The 19,822-nt window shown below is 42.1% G+C and overlaps 1 protein-coding gene across 6 annotated transcripts in view; it reads left to right on the top strand.

Annotated features, from left to right (window-relative positions):
* UNK (unk zinc finger) overlaps positions 1 to 19,822 on the top strand; it is a 45,053-nt gene that overhangs the window by 3,743 nt on the left and 21,488 nt on the right. For all 6 annotated transcript variants that reach the window (XM_080376633.1, XM_080376630.1, XM_080376629.1 and 3 more), the window contains exons 2-5: positions 15,370 to 15,579; positions 17,255 to 17,431; positions 17,864 to 17,994; positions 18,124 to 18,259. In XM_080376633.1, coding sequence (XP_080232759.1) covers positions 15,370 to 15,579; positions 17,255 to 17,431; positions 17,864 to 17,994; positions 18,124 to 18,259 — 654 coding nt within the window. The remainder of the gene's footprint in view (positions 1 to 15,369; positions 15,580 to 17,254; positions 17,432 to 17,863; positions 17,995 to 18,123; positions 18,260 to 19,822) is intronic.

The following is a 19,822-nucleotide window of genomic DNA, read 5'->3' as shown; positions in this document are numbered from 1 at the left end:
GCGTGGCTTTGATCTGCTTTGGGCGATGTGCTGTGCTGGGGTTAGTTGATCGCTTGTAGTGGGAAGTGGATTTGGTTTGGGTATGCGCTGTCAAACCTCAACCAAGCATTGACTTTGCACTGTGTCTTAGCTCTAGCTGGCATGGTTATTTCTGTATGCGTTTATCTCTGTCTTTAATGTATTATCTACAAATGTGGATAGAGGCCAAGTTCAAAGAAACTGAAAGCAAGAGATCAGTCACTTGGAGTTGTAGATACCGGGTACTGTGGTGTAGTTTTGTTCTGGTACAGGCTATCCATTCGGCTGTTGCCATCTTCCTGTGTTTTCAGTCAGACTGGACTCTTTAATTGTGAATTGTAAAGATTGTGTCCACTGCTTGGGTGTTTATTGATCTGGCAGAATTTAGATAAGTGAAAGTGGAGCGGTCCTTTGTTCACTGCGCATTCACCTGGAAGTCAGACAGTTTAATAACTCTGCAGGGAAGCGAACATTTGGGTGAAGATAAATTAACCCATTTAATTAAAAAACCAAAGAGTGCCTGCGTTCTAGTTATTCAAAACACACACGCTCAAAAGCAGTGTTGAAAATATTCTGATTTAGGTGATAAACTCTTTGGGACACAGATTTGTTGGGCATAACCCAGATCATCGCCACTTAAGATAATTCTCTTGAGCGTGCCGGTCTTAAGTATGAGCAGCCATCCTGTACATAAACTTCAGGTTTCCGTGTCCCCCACAGGCTGTACCCTCCCTCGCTTGAGTTCTGGACCAAGATGCCTGGGAGCGCATCCTGTCTTCCTTTGTACTACGGCAAGATAAGCTTTTGTGATTATGCCGTTGCAGCATAAAAGACAAAAAAACTTGTCTTTCCTTTTGCACGAGGGGAGGAATTGTGGGAAATTCCTGAAGGATTAGTACCCTGTAAGTAGCACTGGAACTGCATCCACACGGTTGGTTGTGCTGTCATGTTAGCGACCACAGGCTTGCACTTACCCAGGCTTTATCTCGCAACCATTTCCATGCCAGCTGATTCAGAGGTAGAAGGACTAGTGCACTTGAGTGAAGGACATTTTAAGTGGGGTTGAAAATCAGGTTGGTGCAATGCTTTAGTTATAGCTCAAATCAAAGATGTTTTTGTAGCTGCATGGCTTTGAGCAGTGCCTTGTCTGGTGGTTTCTCAGCCTTAACTAGGAACTCTGGTTAGGACAGCGATGAAAATAAGGGGTGAAGAAGAAATAAGAACAAGATCATAGGTGGACTCGGATTTCAATGATGAGCTTGCACGCACAGTCTTATTTATCTCAAAATCTTACATTTACATTCGTACTCAAAACTAATGGCACACAAAAACGCACCTCGAAGTATTTGTAGTAGCAGAGCATAATCCTTCTTATCAGTGGACAGTGTCTTATCACTGGCAGGGTGAACGCAGCATGACTGATCTCAAATGTGCCGACTGACTGTCTGTGGAAAGAAAACTAAAAACCAGATGTGTAGCTAACACATTTTCAGAATTGTTGCTTTTTTTGTAGGTGGCTTGCTCTTCTAGGACCCTTAGCATTTGTCTGCATAGACTGTTAGACTGCTTTTGATGTGCTTGACTTGGGTGGTCTTCACAATCTAGCAAATACCCTTTAGGCTTTTGAATTGTTTTTAGAAACCCTTTGTGTCCTTTTTAAACCATCAGAACTCTTAAAATAACAAACTTGTTGCCCTAATTCTGCTTTGGTTTTACTGGTGACAACCCTTAGATCAATAAGCTGGTATGGACTTAGACAAAAATAGAAAGCGGGCCTGTTATTTAAACAAAAAACCCAAACAAACAAAAACCCCCACAAAACCCCCACCAACAAGTAAACCTCGTGCGTTTTTACGTTTCAGTTTTGGTAATGCCCATGGAGGTAATTAGGAAAGCACAGAATGAGTCAATACTTCTAAACCAGGGACTTAGCAGTGGTCCACTACTTCGTTACCTGTAAATGTCAGCTTATCGAGGAAGTATAAGCTGGTTATTATTGCTGTTTTGTAAGTCTGTGTGAGCTTTACTGAATACAACTCTACCACAAACTGTTATTAGGAAGCGTGAATAGTTAGAGGAAGTTGGAAATACAGAGTACTGGAGTGTGAACAGGAAGGGCTGCCTTCGCAGTATGTGCTTACCACCAGATACATACCCTGAAAAATAACGCTCTGGATTTTATGGTTCCTCGGAGGATGAGTGTTGAAAGCCTGCAGCTCGAGAGATGGACTGGTGGGTGGCAGGGGCCATTTGGGCCCCATCGGTGCAGGTGCTGTGCAGGACTGTGCTGTCCTGGTTGATGCACGTGTTGAGGCAATAAGGGATTTCTCCCTTGCGTTGAAGTGGGACTGGAGCTGTGGTTTCCTTGCTACGTTCACACTAAATGAGTGAGTACCTTGGGATATCGGGGAATTCACAGAGATAACTGCTTTATAGGTGGCATATAAATGTTTTGTAGAGTGAAAAGCTTAATGTACTGCTTTGACATTTTCAGAATTAGTTTTGGTCTGGCAAGGCTTGGTATGTCAAAAATCCAAAACTCTGTGAAAGAGGAGAGGGATTCAGTCATGCAGAATTGTTCCAACTTGGAAAATGGTTCTCTCAATTTTTTTAATTAAAAAAAGTATTATGTTAATGCTTATACGCTCCTTATGTTAGCATGTAGGATAATTTTTTTCTGGCATGGGAGACAATATTAAAATTAATAATTCTTTTAGAGAACCTCAGAGTTTAGAGCTTCCTATTATATCACTTCTCATTTTGTAGGTTTATGTATTGTCTAATTTTTTTTTATATTGTGTGGCTTTAAGGAAAAATTCTGTTGGAATTCAGTATTTTATTTTCTTTAGATCTATTCTTTCCACCAGAATAAGGTTTTCCTAATTCCTATGAGGAGCTGAAATGTGCAGCCTTCTTGTTACAAAGGATTTGACCAGTGTCCTCTGGAAAATCTCCCTGCAGTGCATTACAGCGTATCTGCCTGGCTGTTTGCTGGATGTTGCTGCCCCTGTAACAGCGTGGCAGGAGGGAATGTGTCAGTATATCAGTTAATCACGCTTATTGTGTAGCATATTAGCATGAGCTAACTGTCACTGGTAGACTGTATTAATATACCAGGCTGTGAACTGGGGCAGCTGGAGAGCAGGCACGCGTTCCCTTCTGTTAACCCTGTTATAAGGAGCTGTAATTTCTGAGAGAGGAGCAAAATAAAGAGCTGGAGCAGTAACATCTTAAACTGCTGTATTGAGGCTCATGAGAACCTCCTTGTCAGGACCCGAAGAGCTATGTTCCTTTTCAGAGGATGCCAAGATAGTGTTTTGTTCATTCTCTTAACTTTTTCTTTGCCTGTTAAAAACGTCATAGATCTTTTTGAAGGCACAGGAGACAGGGCTGAAAGAGGTGATGAGAAGTCACCTGGTCCGTCGCTTTGCCTAATGGAATCACCTACATCTAAACCTTTTCTAAGAATTTTTTGGTTGAGTTGTTGTTGCTTTTTTAATATTGTGTTAGTTTCCTCCTGAAAAACACCATAAACTAGATTTTGGTGAAACTGTGGACTACAAGAGGGAGACAATCACAGAGGTTTTGATCTTACAAAGACTTTATAGAGTGTATAAACTTTTTGTAACATTCAGCACAACACTTGCAAATTGAAGTTGTTACTGAAAGCTATGCCCTGTGCGTGCACAGAGCTGGCCAGCAATTCCCCTGGTGTCCTAAATTAATGGAAGGTCACGTGCCGACAGGCTGTAGAGCAAGTGCAATTTCTTAGCGACCTTTTTTCTCCACTTTATTGAGAGATAGTTTGTCTTTTGTATCAGGGCAATCAAAAATACAAAGCCTCACTAGAAGGGTACATAGGGAGATGTTAAAGGCTTGTCCTTTCTCAAACTCCACCTAGTAATGACAGCCAATTTAGATGCTTGTGATAATTTTCTCAGCAATCTCTGTCTTGTGTATTTTGATCATCTGAAATACTGGTTGTAATGAACGTGCCCTTAAAATGAATACCAACAATTTCTTCTCTTTTTACCTTTGTTGCAGGCTGTCTTCTGATTCATACACCCTCACCCTGCCGTATGGTGTTCATTCAGGTTTAGAAGGTTATTGTCACAACAAGAAAAGTTCTAGGTTTTCCTTGAAGGAAATATTTCAATTTTAAGTGCTAAAGTGCAATGATGGCAATAAAGGTGCTAGCTCACTGAAATGCTTGATACTGGCCTGATATCTCTTAATAAGAGTCAGAGCCGTTTAATTGAATGTAGTTATCAGAACACTGGCAGAAGAGAAACCTAAACCAAGTTTGTTTTAAGACAAGAAAAATCCTAGGCCAATCCCCAGCTCTCTGCTGGTCAGACACTGCAAATAAATTTCAGTAGAGCATACTGGCTTATTAGGAATGATAACACAGTTAATTACAGTTAAGAAATTAAGGTTGGGTTGCTTTCTATCATTGTATGCCTATAATTTCTTTAGATTAATAAACACTCATGCTCATATGGCAAGGGAAATAGTTTCTTGAAACTATATGTGATGAATATCTGCAAAAATCTGAATTTAATAGAAGCTTCCCTATTGTTCTAATTGTTGGCCTTCATCTTCAGCATGTCACCGTAGTTCGAAAAGAAACTGTCGGTCCATACCCAATATGCTCAGAGGTGGTTTTTCTTCTCTAATTTTCAATAGACTGTGAACTTTCATTAATAGCACTTGAATATTACCATCGTAGCAGAAATAAAACCAGCAGATGCCTCAGGACAATTGTGCAGCTTTACAGCAACAACAACAACAAAATTGTTTGCGTGTTGAAAACATTTCAAGAGTGCCACCAGATTTATTCATATATTGATTAGTTGGAATGGAAGATGAGAAGCTGTGATGTAGCCTGGGATTTGATTACTTTCCCCTTGGTGGAGAGCTGGTATACTATGTCTTGATGCCAGCGTACCTGTTGGAAGTGCAGTCTGGTGGGGGGTTGTATAATGGTGCTTCTTTGGACCAGACCATCTGTGTGCAGGATGTTTATTCTGAGGTGACGCCTTACGGAGCATCAAAAGAGTCCGCTGGGCTGTAGCAGACACTGATGGAAGTCTGATTTGAGTGCTGGACAGAAAAGAAAATTGATTGAATGGCTAACATTGATTCTTCAAAATCAGCCAGTAAGGGCTGGCTTTTATCTTTGTGCTGGCATACGTGTTATGGGATGCAGGTTCATGCTTGTTAGATAATCACCGTGTTTTGTTTCAAACTCGCAACAAAATGGCTGTTCACAAATGTGAGCCTTTCCAAAGAGGCTGCTGCAAATCTGGTTGGCATTTAACCTGAGAAGAAGCAGATGCTGTTTCATTTTCAAATGTAGATTGGTCTGGATGAGGGCTTTATAGATCTGTTGTTTCTTGAGGAGTTTTGGGTTTCTATTTTTGGTCCAGTATAAGCATAGGCCTTCAAACAGTTCGTGTGCTGTCTTATAACTGTTGTATGGGGCTGTGGTTGATCTACGAGCTGACTGTTAAATCATGAGGGTTCTTGGGAATGGTCAGGAGAAGGAAGGCTACTGTGCTGTGTTTCTGAAGTACCACGTGAGACAAGTTGTTGGAGGTTAGCCGCTTAAAAATGCTCATAAAAATCTGTAACTGAAACCCTGAGCTATGTAATGGCTTGTATGGAAGTAATATTTTTCTGAATTAGCCTTTACGAATTCTTGCATGTGGGATGTTTTGTTTTGGGGAACTAGCAGAGTGAGTAACACAAGTTTTAGAACAGCCCAGCCCTGTTCCCAGCCTTCACTAAGTGTTTCTGTAGTTGCTAGCCCTGGGTAGGCTTTGTTAGTGGTTGCATTGATGGTGAGAGGAGTAGTGTGGAAAACATTACTGGAAGCTGGAACTTTAATTTTTGCGGCGCAGGACATCAGTGTATTATTCAGACCTTCATTCATTGTAGCCTAGTGCGGCAAACCTGATGCCTGTTAACTCCGTTTGAACTCTGCCTTTTTGCGGACGTTCTCCATGTGTCTGAGGCTACAAACACTAACGCCAGGATAAAGAAGCATCATCTAACTGATCCAGTTAATATAAAATAGAAAATTTATCTGGATAGAAGCTGTATAAATGGCCATAACGGACAGGTCTGTGGATGAAGGTTTTCGCAAAGTAATTACTAGTAAAATATTTAACTGCTCATATTTAAGCACATGTTCCTGTATTGTGCTGACAATTAAACCAGGTATAAACCTTCAACAGTGTGCAGCTGTCTGGATGCAGTAGGCTCCAGTATTTTCACTGAAACAGTTAGGCTCAACCCACATGTTATTGAAAAATAATTACTTCAGTACGATCCTGTTTTCATAGACTCAGCACTTACACAGGTGCTGTAGGGAAGGATTAGTGGCAGCTGAATAGTTTGTAGAGCAGAAACCAGCCCACAGAGTGATGAGGGTTGTCTCGATTGGGGGTGATCCCTGTTTGAAAACAAGGTGTACTTTAGGCACAGCTGTGTTGTTTACATAAACTAGCAGTGTCAAATTGAAAATAGTTATTTAAACTTGGAAAGAATTGGCTGTGTGTTTTAAAACATTGCATGAGCCATCTAAATGCTTAGTTAATTTTGAGGTCATGTCAAGTAATACTTATTCATGGACAACTAATTTTGGGGGGGAAAAAAAAGATCGAACTCAAGGAAATGGAAATGTAAACTCAAGGCTTTATGCAGAGTTCTGGATCTTGCTGAATGGCTTTTAAGGAAACACGTAGTGTAGTTAAATGTTTGCATACGCCCATGCTTGGATTGTTTTAATTAAAAAGGTGAAAGCTCTGTGTAAACAAACACTTGTGTTTAAAATGGATTTTATTGCTATGGCTTGGTCATATACATTTCCTGCCGCTGATGCATCAAGTTTATGCTTTTTAAAGAGAGAAGCACGCACCGCCAAAAAAATTACTCAAATTATTTTATTTGTTGGGTTTGAATGACACCACTCGATGCATGCCAAGCCTAAGGGTTGCGCAGCTCGAGGGAAGTCTGAGCAAGCACCTCTTTTCCCTGGCACCCACTGCCTGTAACACAACTGTGAGTCAGTGGAGCTTGTGGCTTGGCTGTTCACAAATGTGATAAATGTGCATTTTATTGAGTTAACTCCAAGGTGAAAGCCTTGATTTTTCCTTCCTTATCAAGACAGAGCATTGGTGAGCTACTGTGCTACAACGTGGTATTTCTCTCAAAACAAAGCCGTTTTTGCTATAACTGTGGAAACAAGTTTCCCATGATGGGCTTCCCATGAGGGGCAGGCACCATGCTGTAGTGTGTCTGTTTGTTTCCTTAGTTTGTCAGTGTAGACAAGACACAACTGTTTGTCTCTGGAGTTTTTCTTTTAATTGAAGAATGTCCCGATTGTTTCTGATAGTTGCCAACACATGTTATTTTTAGCATGAACTTTTGCGGTCAGTTAAAGTTCTTATCTTTAAAGTATTGGTAGTATATAGGTCTTTCCTTGTGGCTGAATTGAATCAGTTGCTTTATTGTCTACCCCATGATCTCCTTTGAAATCCAGAAATAGAGTTACAGCAGTGATCGTGTTACTGTTGAATATGACTATTGTTGGTGTGTTACCCATAGTTTTCTGTAATCCAGCAGTTTGTTTTAGCTTCTGCAGTACACGCTATCCTTTAGCATCTATTTGGAAGCACCCAGCTCACCTTTACTTTCTAAATCGATCAGATGCCTAGAAAAAGGAAAACTTGTGAGTGCTGCCTACCTATTTCTGTAGCAAAAAGGGGGAGCCATGGGCTATGGATGTGAGTAGTTGTCTTTTTGATCACTAAGGTACACAATGAGTTATATGAACTCTTAAAACAAAAAAAACCCTCAACAACCAAACAAGCCCAACTCCATGCATCTGTAATAAGTCTCTCCAACTCTCACTTTCTTTATTTGCCCTTAGACTGACATTATTGTCAAGCTCTAATGGAGAAGGGGAAATCTAACAGCTTTAAAATCACACAGTGCTGTCTGCTGTGTGACCTTTTTCCAGTTGATGGTTCAATTTATTTAGGTGATAAAGAAAACACTGAGGCATGTGAAGTCTATCTTCTTGACAGATGTGAGCTTACTGAAACTTTTTCCTCATCCTTTTCTCCTTCCCCACATTCACAGTCAGCCTTTTGTTTTTATAAAGTGATCCATATATTTTTCTTTGAGATTTAAATGCTTTCTAATCTTTTCAAGGTTTACAAAACTGCACCTGGCTGTTGAGGGTATGGAAAGGCAGCTAGACTGATAGTTGTTGAGGTGTACGGAAAGAAAGCTGTTTGCATTTTGTGTCAAGTGATGCATGGCATATGCAAAAGCCTTGGTGTGAAGCATGAGGATTTGGTCAGGTCTGTGAGGTTATTTAGAAAATACCATTCAATATGGAAAAAAGGGAGATATCCAGTTGAGGTGAGCCACAGTAACTGATAAAGATTACTAGTAAAACCTGGTCAGATCTTCTCTTGAAATCATGATGAAAACCTTAAAAGATTGCTGCTAAAAGTGTGTGTTATTGTTTGCTCCTCAGCAGTGATTTGTGTAAGGCTCTGTTTCAATATTAGATTACAGCTGCCAGTAAGTAAAAAAATAGTTTATTGAAACAGACTTAGCTTAACTACTGCTCTTATTAGAAGGATGCTAAACATTTCTATGCAGAGAGGTTTAGGCAGGCTGTAAAATAGGCTGCTGGTAGACTGCAGCTGTGGTTGAGGGATTTGGTTGCCTGGTGCCCACCCCTGGGAGCAAGGAACTACAACTCCTATGAAGTTAGATTGTTTCTTTCACCTTTTTTTTTTTTTTTTTTTTTTTTTTTTTTTTTTTCTCCCAGCTTCTCCCGAATTACAAGAAATCTTGAGAATCACAGTCTGTGTTTCCTGTCAGGAAGCTTGTTTTACATTGAAACACCAGCATTTTATGAGATGATGTGGGAATGCTGGTATCAAACCATTTCTCAAGAGTTATTCTGGAACAGCACTGTTCTTTAAATCCCTGTTTTTTTGGGGTTTGGTTTTTTTCCCCCCTCTTATTCTGGAATATCTTCTTTGCCCTAAGAGCAAAAACTCCTGAGCAATGTCAGAACTGCATATCATGGGGTTTCTCTATCAGTAATGATATGTTAAACGAAAGGTGCATTAGTAGGATTTTTATTGAGTATCCTGTTGGAATAAGTAGATTCTGTCATGCACCACTGACTCATTTCAATTGGAATACCACAGTTCAGTAAAATAAAATAATTGAGTCATGGGTTTCTTACTTAAAGTGTGTCTGATATCATCTTTTGCAATAAAATTTTATGAGGGTGAAATGAATTTAGAGAGCTGATTAAATATGGGCAGCTCTTTTCCTCTTGTGTTGGGGTGGCTCTTTGAGCTTACGAAGAAAATAGGAGTTTTGAAAATACTTTCAATAGATAAGCATTATTGAATTAGAAACATCTATATCTATGGTTAGATGTTTTCTCCTGGGTTTTGCGATGCTGCCTACTTTGTAGGCAGTCTGTTGGGTAAACACACCCTGGTTTACTTCAAATATTTTTTATCTATGTTAGCTCAAACCACTAATTTAAACTCTAAAGCTAAGCTGGTGGGTTTTGTTTTTTTCCTCCCCCTCTTCTTTTCCTAAACTGAATGAGGAGAACTTTGTCCATCGTGCTATCTGGACAGATAGGTGCCAGTAGGAGCTTCCAGTGAAGGAGAGCGGATGAGCACTTGAGAGCAGTGACCTCTGTCATTCAGATTGCATTTTTCAAGAAGGATGTCTGTCTACGACTGAGGTGACTTGGGACCACCTGAAACTTTATGCAGAGGTCTGTGGCCTCATGCAGTCCTGTTTGAAACAGCAGGACATGACTGATACAAAGGTGCCAGCAAAAGTCCCCACCATTTCCATGTACTTTTGTGTCAATAAAATTACATCTTTGCCAGTGTGAACCTCTGTTGAGAGAAGGCAGACAGGACTGAAATGGTAATGGCAGAAGAGCATTTTCTTCCTGGTATCTGAATTCTTATCAGGAACTTAAACCTTGTTTTTAAAAAAAGAACACCACAACAAACCAACAAAAAAACCCCAACAATAAAAGACAACTAACCACTTTATTTGTAGATTTCTTGGTTAATTTGCCTCTGTGAGCTCTTTTGGACAAGGGCTAGTACAAAGAAGCTTTATACAGCCCTGAACTAGAAATTTCTAATATTGGTGTTAATAATAAAGTACATTGTCCACACCAGGCTGGACTTTACAGAAACAGCCAGAGCCTGGGCTGCCTTCTCCAGGTTAGTTTCTTGTGACCAAGGAGCAGCAGCAGGGATGGAGCCCCGCTGACAGTGGCCAGTGATTTGAGCGTGGACCTGCCGGCTACTGTCAAAGATATCCGTAGTTTTACACTGGCCTAACACCATATAAACGGCACTGGTACCAGTCAATTAACGTGAGCCTTTACTAGGTGCTGTAGCATAGTTTCATGGGTGTAAACACACACCCACGTGTAGGTGAAATCTCGATGACAGTGGTGGTAGAGCTCACTATTGTCCTACATTTACAGCCAGTGTGCTAGTCTGGGGTAGCCAAACAGATACCCGCTCTGGTGGTGTGCTGCCGCCGAAGATTCAGACCCTGTTTATGACACACTCTGTTTGGGCCCAAGAGGAATCCGGCAGAAAGGGGATTGACTGGGAGGAGCAAAGAGGGATTGCAGAGGAAAGAAGCTCGTTTGGGGGCCACCGTAAAGATTTCAAATAGCACAGGGGGTGTCAAAAGCAAAGGAGGGCTCGGCTTTGCGTCTGGAAGAGTTGGTTTTAATCTTTTCGTTTCCATGGTCCTCGGTATTGTTTCACTCCCCGGTCTTCCTGATACCTCTGTTACAAAGCAGAGGCTTCTCTCTTGGCATCAGTGTGCATCTTCCAGTGATTTCAGGGAGCTTTGGGTAAGGCTTTCAGCAAGGTATTTAGAGCTCAGCTGTCTTCGTGCATTACCAGCACATTTTCCTGTATTGAGATCATGCCACTGCATGCGTGACTTATGTCAAGTTTGGCAGGCAGTTTGCAGCCCTGGAATGCGGTTCGGATGCAGGTATCCTCTCGTACTGAGCTGCTTGAGTGCACTGGGTGCGAACAGAGCCAAACCAGCAAAGCTGCAGCAAAGCGAGCGGTGTCTGCAGCAGCAGCAGGCAATGAATGTGACCAGGACAAGGCTGCAATTGTTGAGTTTAAAAATGAAGCTTCTAGGTTAGAGTTTCTTCTTGGTTTCTCTCTTCCCGCCCGCAGCGTTCGTGGTTGTTATTTTTTGATGGGGGTGTTGTTTTTTGTGTGTTGGGGTTTTTTTTTTTGTTTGTGGTGGTGTGTGGAAGTACATTTGATGGGTTTTTTTTCTTTTTTCCTGCAGCTCCCAGAGCAGATTGCCACTCGATTCCTCCAGGGCAGAGGGGGAACTAGCTACAGTTGGTAGCTGCAGATGTAAACACTTGCTGCCTGCCCTGGAGAGTCGAGCTGCTACTGGCTGTTCCAGACAACAATTCTGACACCCCTTAAATTCTTGCCGAGAGTAATTGCTGCCCCTTCCCGCATCCCACCCCAGAGGAAGTGGAATTTCAGCAAAGTAGCCTTGGGTTTTTTCGTAATGCTTTGTCGCTGCTGTCAGTCTCTGGGAGTTCTCAAAGCTAGTCTTAAGAACCTCTCCTCTTGTCTTCCTAGTGAAAGAAGCTTTCCTTTCCAGTAGTGTCCATCCTGTTCAGCAGCAAGTTCAGTTCAGCCTGGGGACTTTGGTCTGCATTGTTCTGGCCAGTCTTGTCCTATTTGTTTAGAATTGCTTTTGTCTTTGTTGAGGAGGACTCATAAATGATAGCATTTCCTCCAGGAATTCGGTTGTTGATGTTAATGTTGTGTCAGAAGACCACCGTGCTGTGTGCTTTCCACTTTTTAAAAAATTGTATGTGTTTGAAAGTGAGATATACACACATACAAAAAAAAAAGTTCAGGTAAAGTAGACCAACACGGAACTGATTAGTCGCAACTTTTTTTTTTTTTTTTTTTTTTTTTAATAGAAGTAACTCCTGTATTAAACAGGGGTAAATAATTCTGCCTCTCATGTGGTGGCTGTAGAGTTTCCTGAGATCTTTAGAGCGGAGTTGAGAAACGCAAGTTATCATTGCTGGATTTCCTCTTCCTGTACAGACACAGCGCTTGGCTGATACTCTGTGAAATGTATACCAGTTATCAACATGTTTTCAGTTTCAAGGGTTATTCAAAAATTCCTTTTCTCAGCTGTTCAGGGAAAAAAATTATAGAGACCATTGACACCAGAAGGATCTGTCATGACAGTGTTTTCCATGTTTTTTAGAGCCTTTGCAAAGAGGCTACTGAAATATTAATAGCTTTCTGCTTTGTGAGACGTCACGTCGTGGTAGTGTGGTCTCTGTATCCTTTCAGTGTTCCTAAAACACATGTGGTTTAGATGCCTTTCATATATATTAATACAAAGTGGCTGGTTGAGTAGTCCATGTTCTCCCAGAGGAGCCAAAACTCACTTCATGGATCAAGAAAATACAGGGCTATAAGGCAATTTACCATTCAGGCTATTGTGGAGGAGGGTGATTTAAAATGTTGTAGTGGCTTGAAAAAAAGAAAAGCCCAATGCAGTGATTGAAATCGCAATGACTGAGTTAATGTGACAACTCTCCTTTTCCTCTGTTGGGTCTGTTGCAGAGGTGATCGTGCACAGTTAATGTGTTGTGCGCAGCTCAATGGTACCTGTTTGCAGGACTTGCTTTGAAATTAAGAGTGAGAGATCATTTATTTAATAGCATTAAAGAATGAGTTTCTGATGAAGCAAGTTAGGTGTTAAACACTTTTCAGGTGAACCATTTACTTATGTAATTATCTCTCATTTACATTATAATAAATGTTTCTCCGGGGAGTTTAGCCAATCATGAAATGCAATTAATTTTCAAATGCTCTTCAGCAACAATTGACACTCCAGAGACCGAAATCCCTTGTCACTGCGTATGTTTTTAAACTCTCCTGCTAAAGGGAAGCTGTTTCAGCTTGGTTGATCATGCAGTTGCTAAATTCTAGGGGTTTTAACAGTGTTTTCATGTGTGCCTATCACTACGAGTCTGGAGTGCTGGGCTGGTATCTCCCCTTAGTTTCCAGAGCATGGAAGAGGTTCAGGAATTAAGCCCGGGACTCCCTTCAGTGAAGACGGAGTTCAAATGCTCTTCATTTCTGTCACCGACTCTGCTTGCTGTATGATGCTGGCTGGGGCACGTAGCCAGCTGTTTTGCAGTTTGTCCATATGTAAAATGGGAGTAACATAAATCTCATGTCTCTAAAGGTGTACGTGGAGACGTGTGGGTGGAAGGAGCTGGTTGGTGACTGTGTAGTGTCTGTGGATGGCAGTCTAAGTATCATGGTGCTTAAGTTTACTTAATTCACTTTCTAACCTAAACGTTGTTACAGTCACTTTTGTTCTAAGCCTTATTAGTGTGCTGATAAGATAAAATAATCTGTGGAATTCCACCTTTTACAACTGTACTTGGTCCAACAGCTTAGGAAGCTTTTCAGGAATGGATTAATTTTATTGTGGCATTCAGTTTTTCAGTTTAATTGCAGCTGTGGTTGGAGTAGGGATCTGCATTTGAGCGGAGCTGGCTTTTTAAAAGTGAAAAGGAACAAAGTGATGTTGTTAGCCCTCACCTACTCAACACAGACCTGTTCCTGCATGCTGGCTCTGGTTTTTCTGATGTTAAGCCTTGGGTCCTGATGCAGATACCGTTCCAGCCAGGCTGGACTGCAGGGGACAGATGGGCTTGGATTGAAAAGGGCTTACAGCCAGCTGCAGAGGCTCCCCAGCCCCGAGCGTTTGCAGATCCGAAGCGGTGGAACCTGCAAGTCTCGTGTATTCGGAGGCTGAAGAGGAGGAAGAGCTTTTATCCTTTCATGCTTGCAAAATCCAATGTAGGAAAGCTCTTGCCAGTGATATTCTCTCTTTGCAGCAAGCAAAACCACTTTGGTTGAATTTGCATTTTCCTGAGGCTCTCTCTTCAGCCAGGGGTGAAGAGGAAAGGAGGCTTTATTTACAGAAGTTGCTTTCAGAATGGATCTGGCACGATGATATTATCTGTAAATACATCTTTGGGCGTCAGACATCTTTCCACTTATTTAAAAACATGATAGCAAGATTGTCTGATATGAGAATGAATACTCGACAAATTCCTATAATCTCTTGTGTTGCATTGGAGTACATGTGCAGTTTAAAATGAGTCCATATCTGCTGTTATATCATCCTGTTGCTTCCAGCAGAATACCAGCACTTTTATTTTGACCGACAAATTTTGTTACTTGCTGTTTAAACTGACTTCTAAACATAAGAGATCAGAATGCTCTGGACCTTCTGTATTGTTCTTGGGGGTGTCTCTGCGACCAAACCTGGCGGGATTCAGGTCTGAGCTACTTGAACTGTTCATATGTTCACTATAAATACAGGGCACTGGTGAGTTTCAGGCAGCGTGGATTTTGTAAGCCTCTACACACAGATCACAGTCAGATCATTATGTTGATCTAAACCATTTTGTAATCCCCTACAATCTGGGTTTAAAGACTGTTATTAGTGTCACAAATAAAAGCTTGTGACTTCTTTAGTTCTCAGGATAAAAGAAGACACGTACTTTCAGAGAATTACATACTAACATTAAAGCAACATAAACATGCAGGAGTTTTTGAGGATGGTTATCCCACTTTTCAAGACTGAGTCCTGAATTCACAAGATTGCAAGAGAGAAATTGATTAATTTAAATTTCATGGTCGACCACGTGCTGAAGAAGCCAAGTTAAACTAGGAGGGCAAGGCATGAAAGGATCTTTTAAAAGCCTTTCTCAGTAACTTGAAGCTTTAAACATGGCTACAAGGAAGTGTATTTTATTTATTATTTTTTTAAAACTGAACGTATAGGAAGGAAACTGCTTTTTGTCCAGATAAGTCTCAAGTTTAGAGATGGAAATGGATAGAAACGTACTTAAGAGTTCTATTTTCTAAGGTCATGAAAAGCCTCTTCAAGATGATACCTGAAGGCACAATGGAAAGTGATTTCAGCTATCATTAGCGTTGGTGTTTGTGCTAACTGGCCTGGTAACTGCTGTCTTCCCATTACAGACAACCAGCTTCCAGCCTCCATTATTGGGAGCGAAAGCAGGGGAGGAGGGTGTGGGAAGGACAGCCAGCAGGCATCCCTGTGATGGATGTGGCTGGGTTTGTCCTGGACTCGGTGGGGTGATTGGATATTGCCTCTGACCAGCATCCTGGTCCTAATTTCCTGCTGTTGGATTTCTGCCTGCAGTTACCTGAAGGAGTTCCGCACGGAGCAGTGCCCTCTTTTTGTGCAGCACAAGTGCACTCAGCACCGGCCCTACACTTGCTTCCACTGGCACTTTGTCAATCAGCGTCGTCGCAGATCTATCCGCCGCCGGGATGGTACATTTAACTACAGCCCTGACATTTACTGTACCAAGTATGATGAGACCACAGGAATCTGCCCAGAAGGAGATGAGTAAGTAAAGACTGCACCCTGCTTTTCAGGCATTAGGCTTTTGGGATCAGTCCAGGTGATGATTCCAGTAGAGAGGAGGCAAGTCAGCAGTAAAGCAGCTTTGTAACATACGTAACATGAGAACAGATGTAAAAACTGTAATAGCAGCCCATGTGCTCCGGGCCTGCTGCAGAGGTGGTGCTGAGGGTGACTTAGATGGGAATTCAGCTCTTGTATCATTCACTGTCCTCGTGAGCCTTGGCATCTTCAACGAAGTTGAGGTAGGAAAAACAGCTCGCTGACAAATGGGCTCAGAAAGACTCTGTTCCCCTAAGTCCCTGACTGCCAAATAATAGCTCATGCTCGCTAGCAGTGCAGCTTAGTTTTTCACAGACTGAAGAAAGAGGAGGAGGTTTGTCCTCTAGTCTGCCCCCGAATTACCTATCCTCAGCTTTTTAAATCATATCCATTACTTGCCAGTTTATTTTGTCTTCCTAAACTTTTAAGAAGCCAGTAGGGAAGTGACAGGTACCCAGAATAAAGCAACATGAGGAAGAGTTTGTGTGGTTCTTCTCTCCCTGGGACTACAGTAAGTTTAACTGGAGCAGACATGCAAGTGTTGTTGTTGTGCATGTGCCAGACTCCAGCAATTAAAGGGTTAACCCAGTAATATCACTTTAACCACGTGACAGATATGGAAGAATAAATAGTGTAGCCAAACTGTGGTCAAATATAGGGAGTGTTTTATATAGAGATGCTACAGAGAGATGGAATTTCAATTCCCTTTCACGATGCCAGTATAAACACATAGAAAAATACTATTTGTTGGGAAAACAATGTGGTTTTTTACCCAGTTAGGTAAAGATCTTGTGACTTTAGCAGAATGGAATAATCCCCCCAGCCTGAAGCCTCAGTTTCAATACTTTCATAGTTGTTAGAAGAGGACTTTTGAAAGGCACCGGAAATAGGATATTTGGGGGCTTTGGCTTCTAGTGGTTCATATCTAGTTCGGACTCTGTGAATGGAAACCTGCCATTTCAGAACTCGCTGCTGATTTGTATTTTTAGCTCATGCTAATATCTAAACTGCAATATCTAAACTTTACCTATTCCATCTTGTTCTTCCGCCCGCCCCCCCCCCCCCCCCCCCCCCAGTGTAGATTGTTCTTTTCCTGCCTAAGAGGAGAAACAAAGCATAAGTTAAAATGGTAGTGTTGTAATTCTCCTTTCTTGTCCCGTGCTCTGCATAAAGGATGCATCTGGCTATAGATAGACTGTTGCAGCCCTGTAGGAGTACATCAGCAGGAAACAGTAACAGCACGAACTCTAGATGGGCTGCTGAGGAAATGGTATGTGCCATGTGATGTCCCTTCAATCACGGCTAGCGTATCAGAACACCTTGGCTGTCCCTTTGCTCTTTTCCAGACCTGTGGCAGTCACTAGACTACAATAATAAGCTGCTGCTGGCTTAATAATCCAGCTGTCTTTTTTTCTGGGGAGGGGAACTATTACTTGTTGTGTAGTGACAGGTTTAGGGCTTCTGTGGTAGCGTTGGAAGGCACAGCATAAGAGAAGGGGCAGAGTTAGCAAAGGTGTTGTCAACTGCAGCATCCTGTATTGGCAATATGTCATCTGGTAGCGTTGAGTCCATCACTTGTGTGACTAAACTTTGTTCTTCCCCTCCTTCTGTACCTCAGGTGTCCTTTCTTGCATAGAACTACTGGAGACACAGAGAGGAGGTATCACTTGCGCTACTACAAAACTGGAATCTGCATTCACGAGACAGACTCCAAGGGAAACTGCACAAAGAACGGAGTTCACTGCGCATTTGCTCATGGGCCCCATGACCTACGTTCTCCAGTGTATGACATCAGGTTAGTAGAGGTTGGGGCTCTATATTTAAAAGGTAATTTCTGTACCGAAATGAAGTCAGGTGGTTGAAGGACAGTACTACTTCAGCGTGGAATGCTTAAGAGTTGGAGTCATGATGATATATCCCTTCCTAACAAGGTAAATCTACAAAATCTCCAGGGAAGATATGCAAAACGGGGAAGGGAGGACACTTTAAACTAGTTGTGCTTGGAGTCTTTTGGGGCTGTGTGTCAAAAATAATGCATCTGGAATGCCAATGAATGAAGAGCATGTGTTGAGTTGCTGTTCAACTAAAGGTGTTCTGATGAAAAATGCAGGAACAAAATGCACCCACTTAGGAATTGTTACCATGCTCCAATATGTCAGTTTTTATACACATTTATCTGTCTCTTCATCTGCTCAGTCTGTATGTTCATTTAACTCTGTCCACGAAGGGAGCTTCAGGCGATGGAGGCTTTGCAGAATGGTCAGACTACATCTGAAGGTGGCATAGAGGGTCAGTCTGCAGTCGCTGCTAGCCATGCTATGATAGAGAAAATACTGAGTGAGGAACCAAGGTGGCAAGGTGAGTGTCACTTAGGGTCTGTGGGGTTAGGAAAGTCTATGTTTGTGGAGCACCCGTTCCTGTCAAAAACTTCAATATAGCAAATACAGCTCATGGTCATTTCCCACTAACTGGCTGCTTCTTTTGCAGAAACAACGTATGTGTTGGGAAATTACAAGACAGAGCAATGTAAGAAGCCCCCCCGTCTCTGTCGCCAGGGTTATGCCTGTCCCTACTACCACAATAGCAAAGACAGAAGAAGAAGCCCAAGAAAACACAAATACAGGTACTGTCATCCTGCACCGTCTTATTTCCCAGCTGAATGGTGAGGTGTAGTAGAAATCTATAATGAAGGATCTAGGATTTTGTCCACGAGGTAGTTTATTTTTCGTGTGTTTCCAAGGCCTGTACTAACTGATGCGAGGCGCTATTATTTCTGCCTAGGAGAACCATAACAAACTAAACAAGTTTTCCTGTGTATAGGAACCAGTATCTCTAATAAGTGACCGTTGTTAAATTGTGTTACAACTCTGATTTTGTAGCAAACAGAACCTGTGTCTGGCTTCCCCTTACTGCATAACTCCTGCTTTAGAAAGCAGTGCAGGAAAAAGGTTTAATCCCCATCTAGAAACAAACTCATACACAACAGTGGTTTCACGGTAAAGGATTCAGAATCGTCAGGCTGCTTGTTGTGTGTGCCTGGTGTTGGGGACCGTGAGGCACGGTGTGACCATTACTGTGGCTGGACATGCATTCCTAGCCAACTGCTAAAGACTGTGCTTTTGAGGCACCAGGGAGTCCTCATCACTCAGCTGTCGCTGAATTTTTCAGCATGCTGCGTCTCCCTGAACGCGTTTCATCCAAGTTGTAGGCCCTCATTTCCTCCAACACAACAGAGCTTTTGTTGTGGTCTCAGTGGGGCTTTTCCTTAGTTCCTTTTCGAAAAACATAAGAGCAGACCCAAAAGCCAGGAGAGAAAATACCATGGGTGTTCTCACTTCCCTTCCCCACCCCCAGCATTCACAGAAATTTGTGAATTGGCACTGAAATCCTGTATTTAAAAAAATTAAACAAATGAAAATCAAATGAAGGTTAATCCGAACGCTTTCAGGAGAAAAAGAAACACCAAGCCAGTCTTCAGGCAGCAGCTATGTGCTTGCTGCCCCTTCCTGGGCCCTTTGGGAAGGGAAAAGGTGGAAGCTTTTCCCCTCCTGATCTCCACTCACTTCTGTGTAGCTTTCCCCACCCCCGGCTGATGTGGCTGCCTTTCATGCAGGCGATTGCTGCTGCTGCTGCTATCTGCTTCCCTCTGCTGTTGTTTGAGGGAATGGTTAAGAGCATAAAGAGCAGGGGAAGTAGGTCACAGAAAAATTCAGAACCGAGAAAAAGAACTGTTCCTGGCTGGGAGAAAGAAAATGGACTTGCCTTTTCCCCAGTGACCTGACTCAGCCTGTTTTCTACATGGCCATACTATAACCCTGGAAACATACCACTGTAAGGGTATTATGTGTTTTAGGATTAGCCAATTAACTTATTAGCTTTCTATGAATGTACAGTTCCAAAACAGAAACCAGCCCCAGCATCTCTGACACTAATCACATCAGCTGCTAATATTGTTAAATTATGTTGGTTCAAGTTGTGTTCAGTTTCAGTTAGAGCGTTAAGCCATGTTTCTTTCATTGGGAAATTGGAAGAAGGGGAAGAAGATGCAAGAACAGCAGGGCAGGTGGGGGCTGGGATAGCAGCAGCCAGCCAAACAGATTGTGCAGCTGACGGTGGGCAGCCAAACCTGCCTCGCCGTTGAAGAATCATAGAATCATAAAATAGTTTGGGTTGGAAGGGACCTTAA

The sequence above is a fragment of the Falco punctatus genome (assembly GCF_963210335.1).
Source record: "Falco punctatus genome assembly, chromosome: 1".
Classification (NCBI taxonomy): Eukaryota; Metazoa; Chordata; class Aves; order Falconiformes; family Falconidae; genus Falco; species Falco punctatus.
This window is presented reverse-complemented; position numbering and strand designations above follow the sequence as displayed.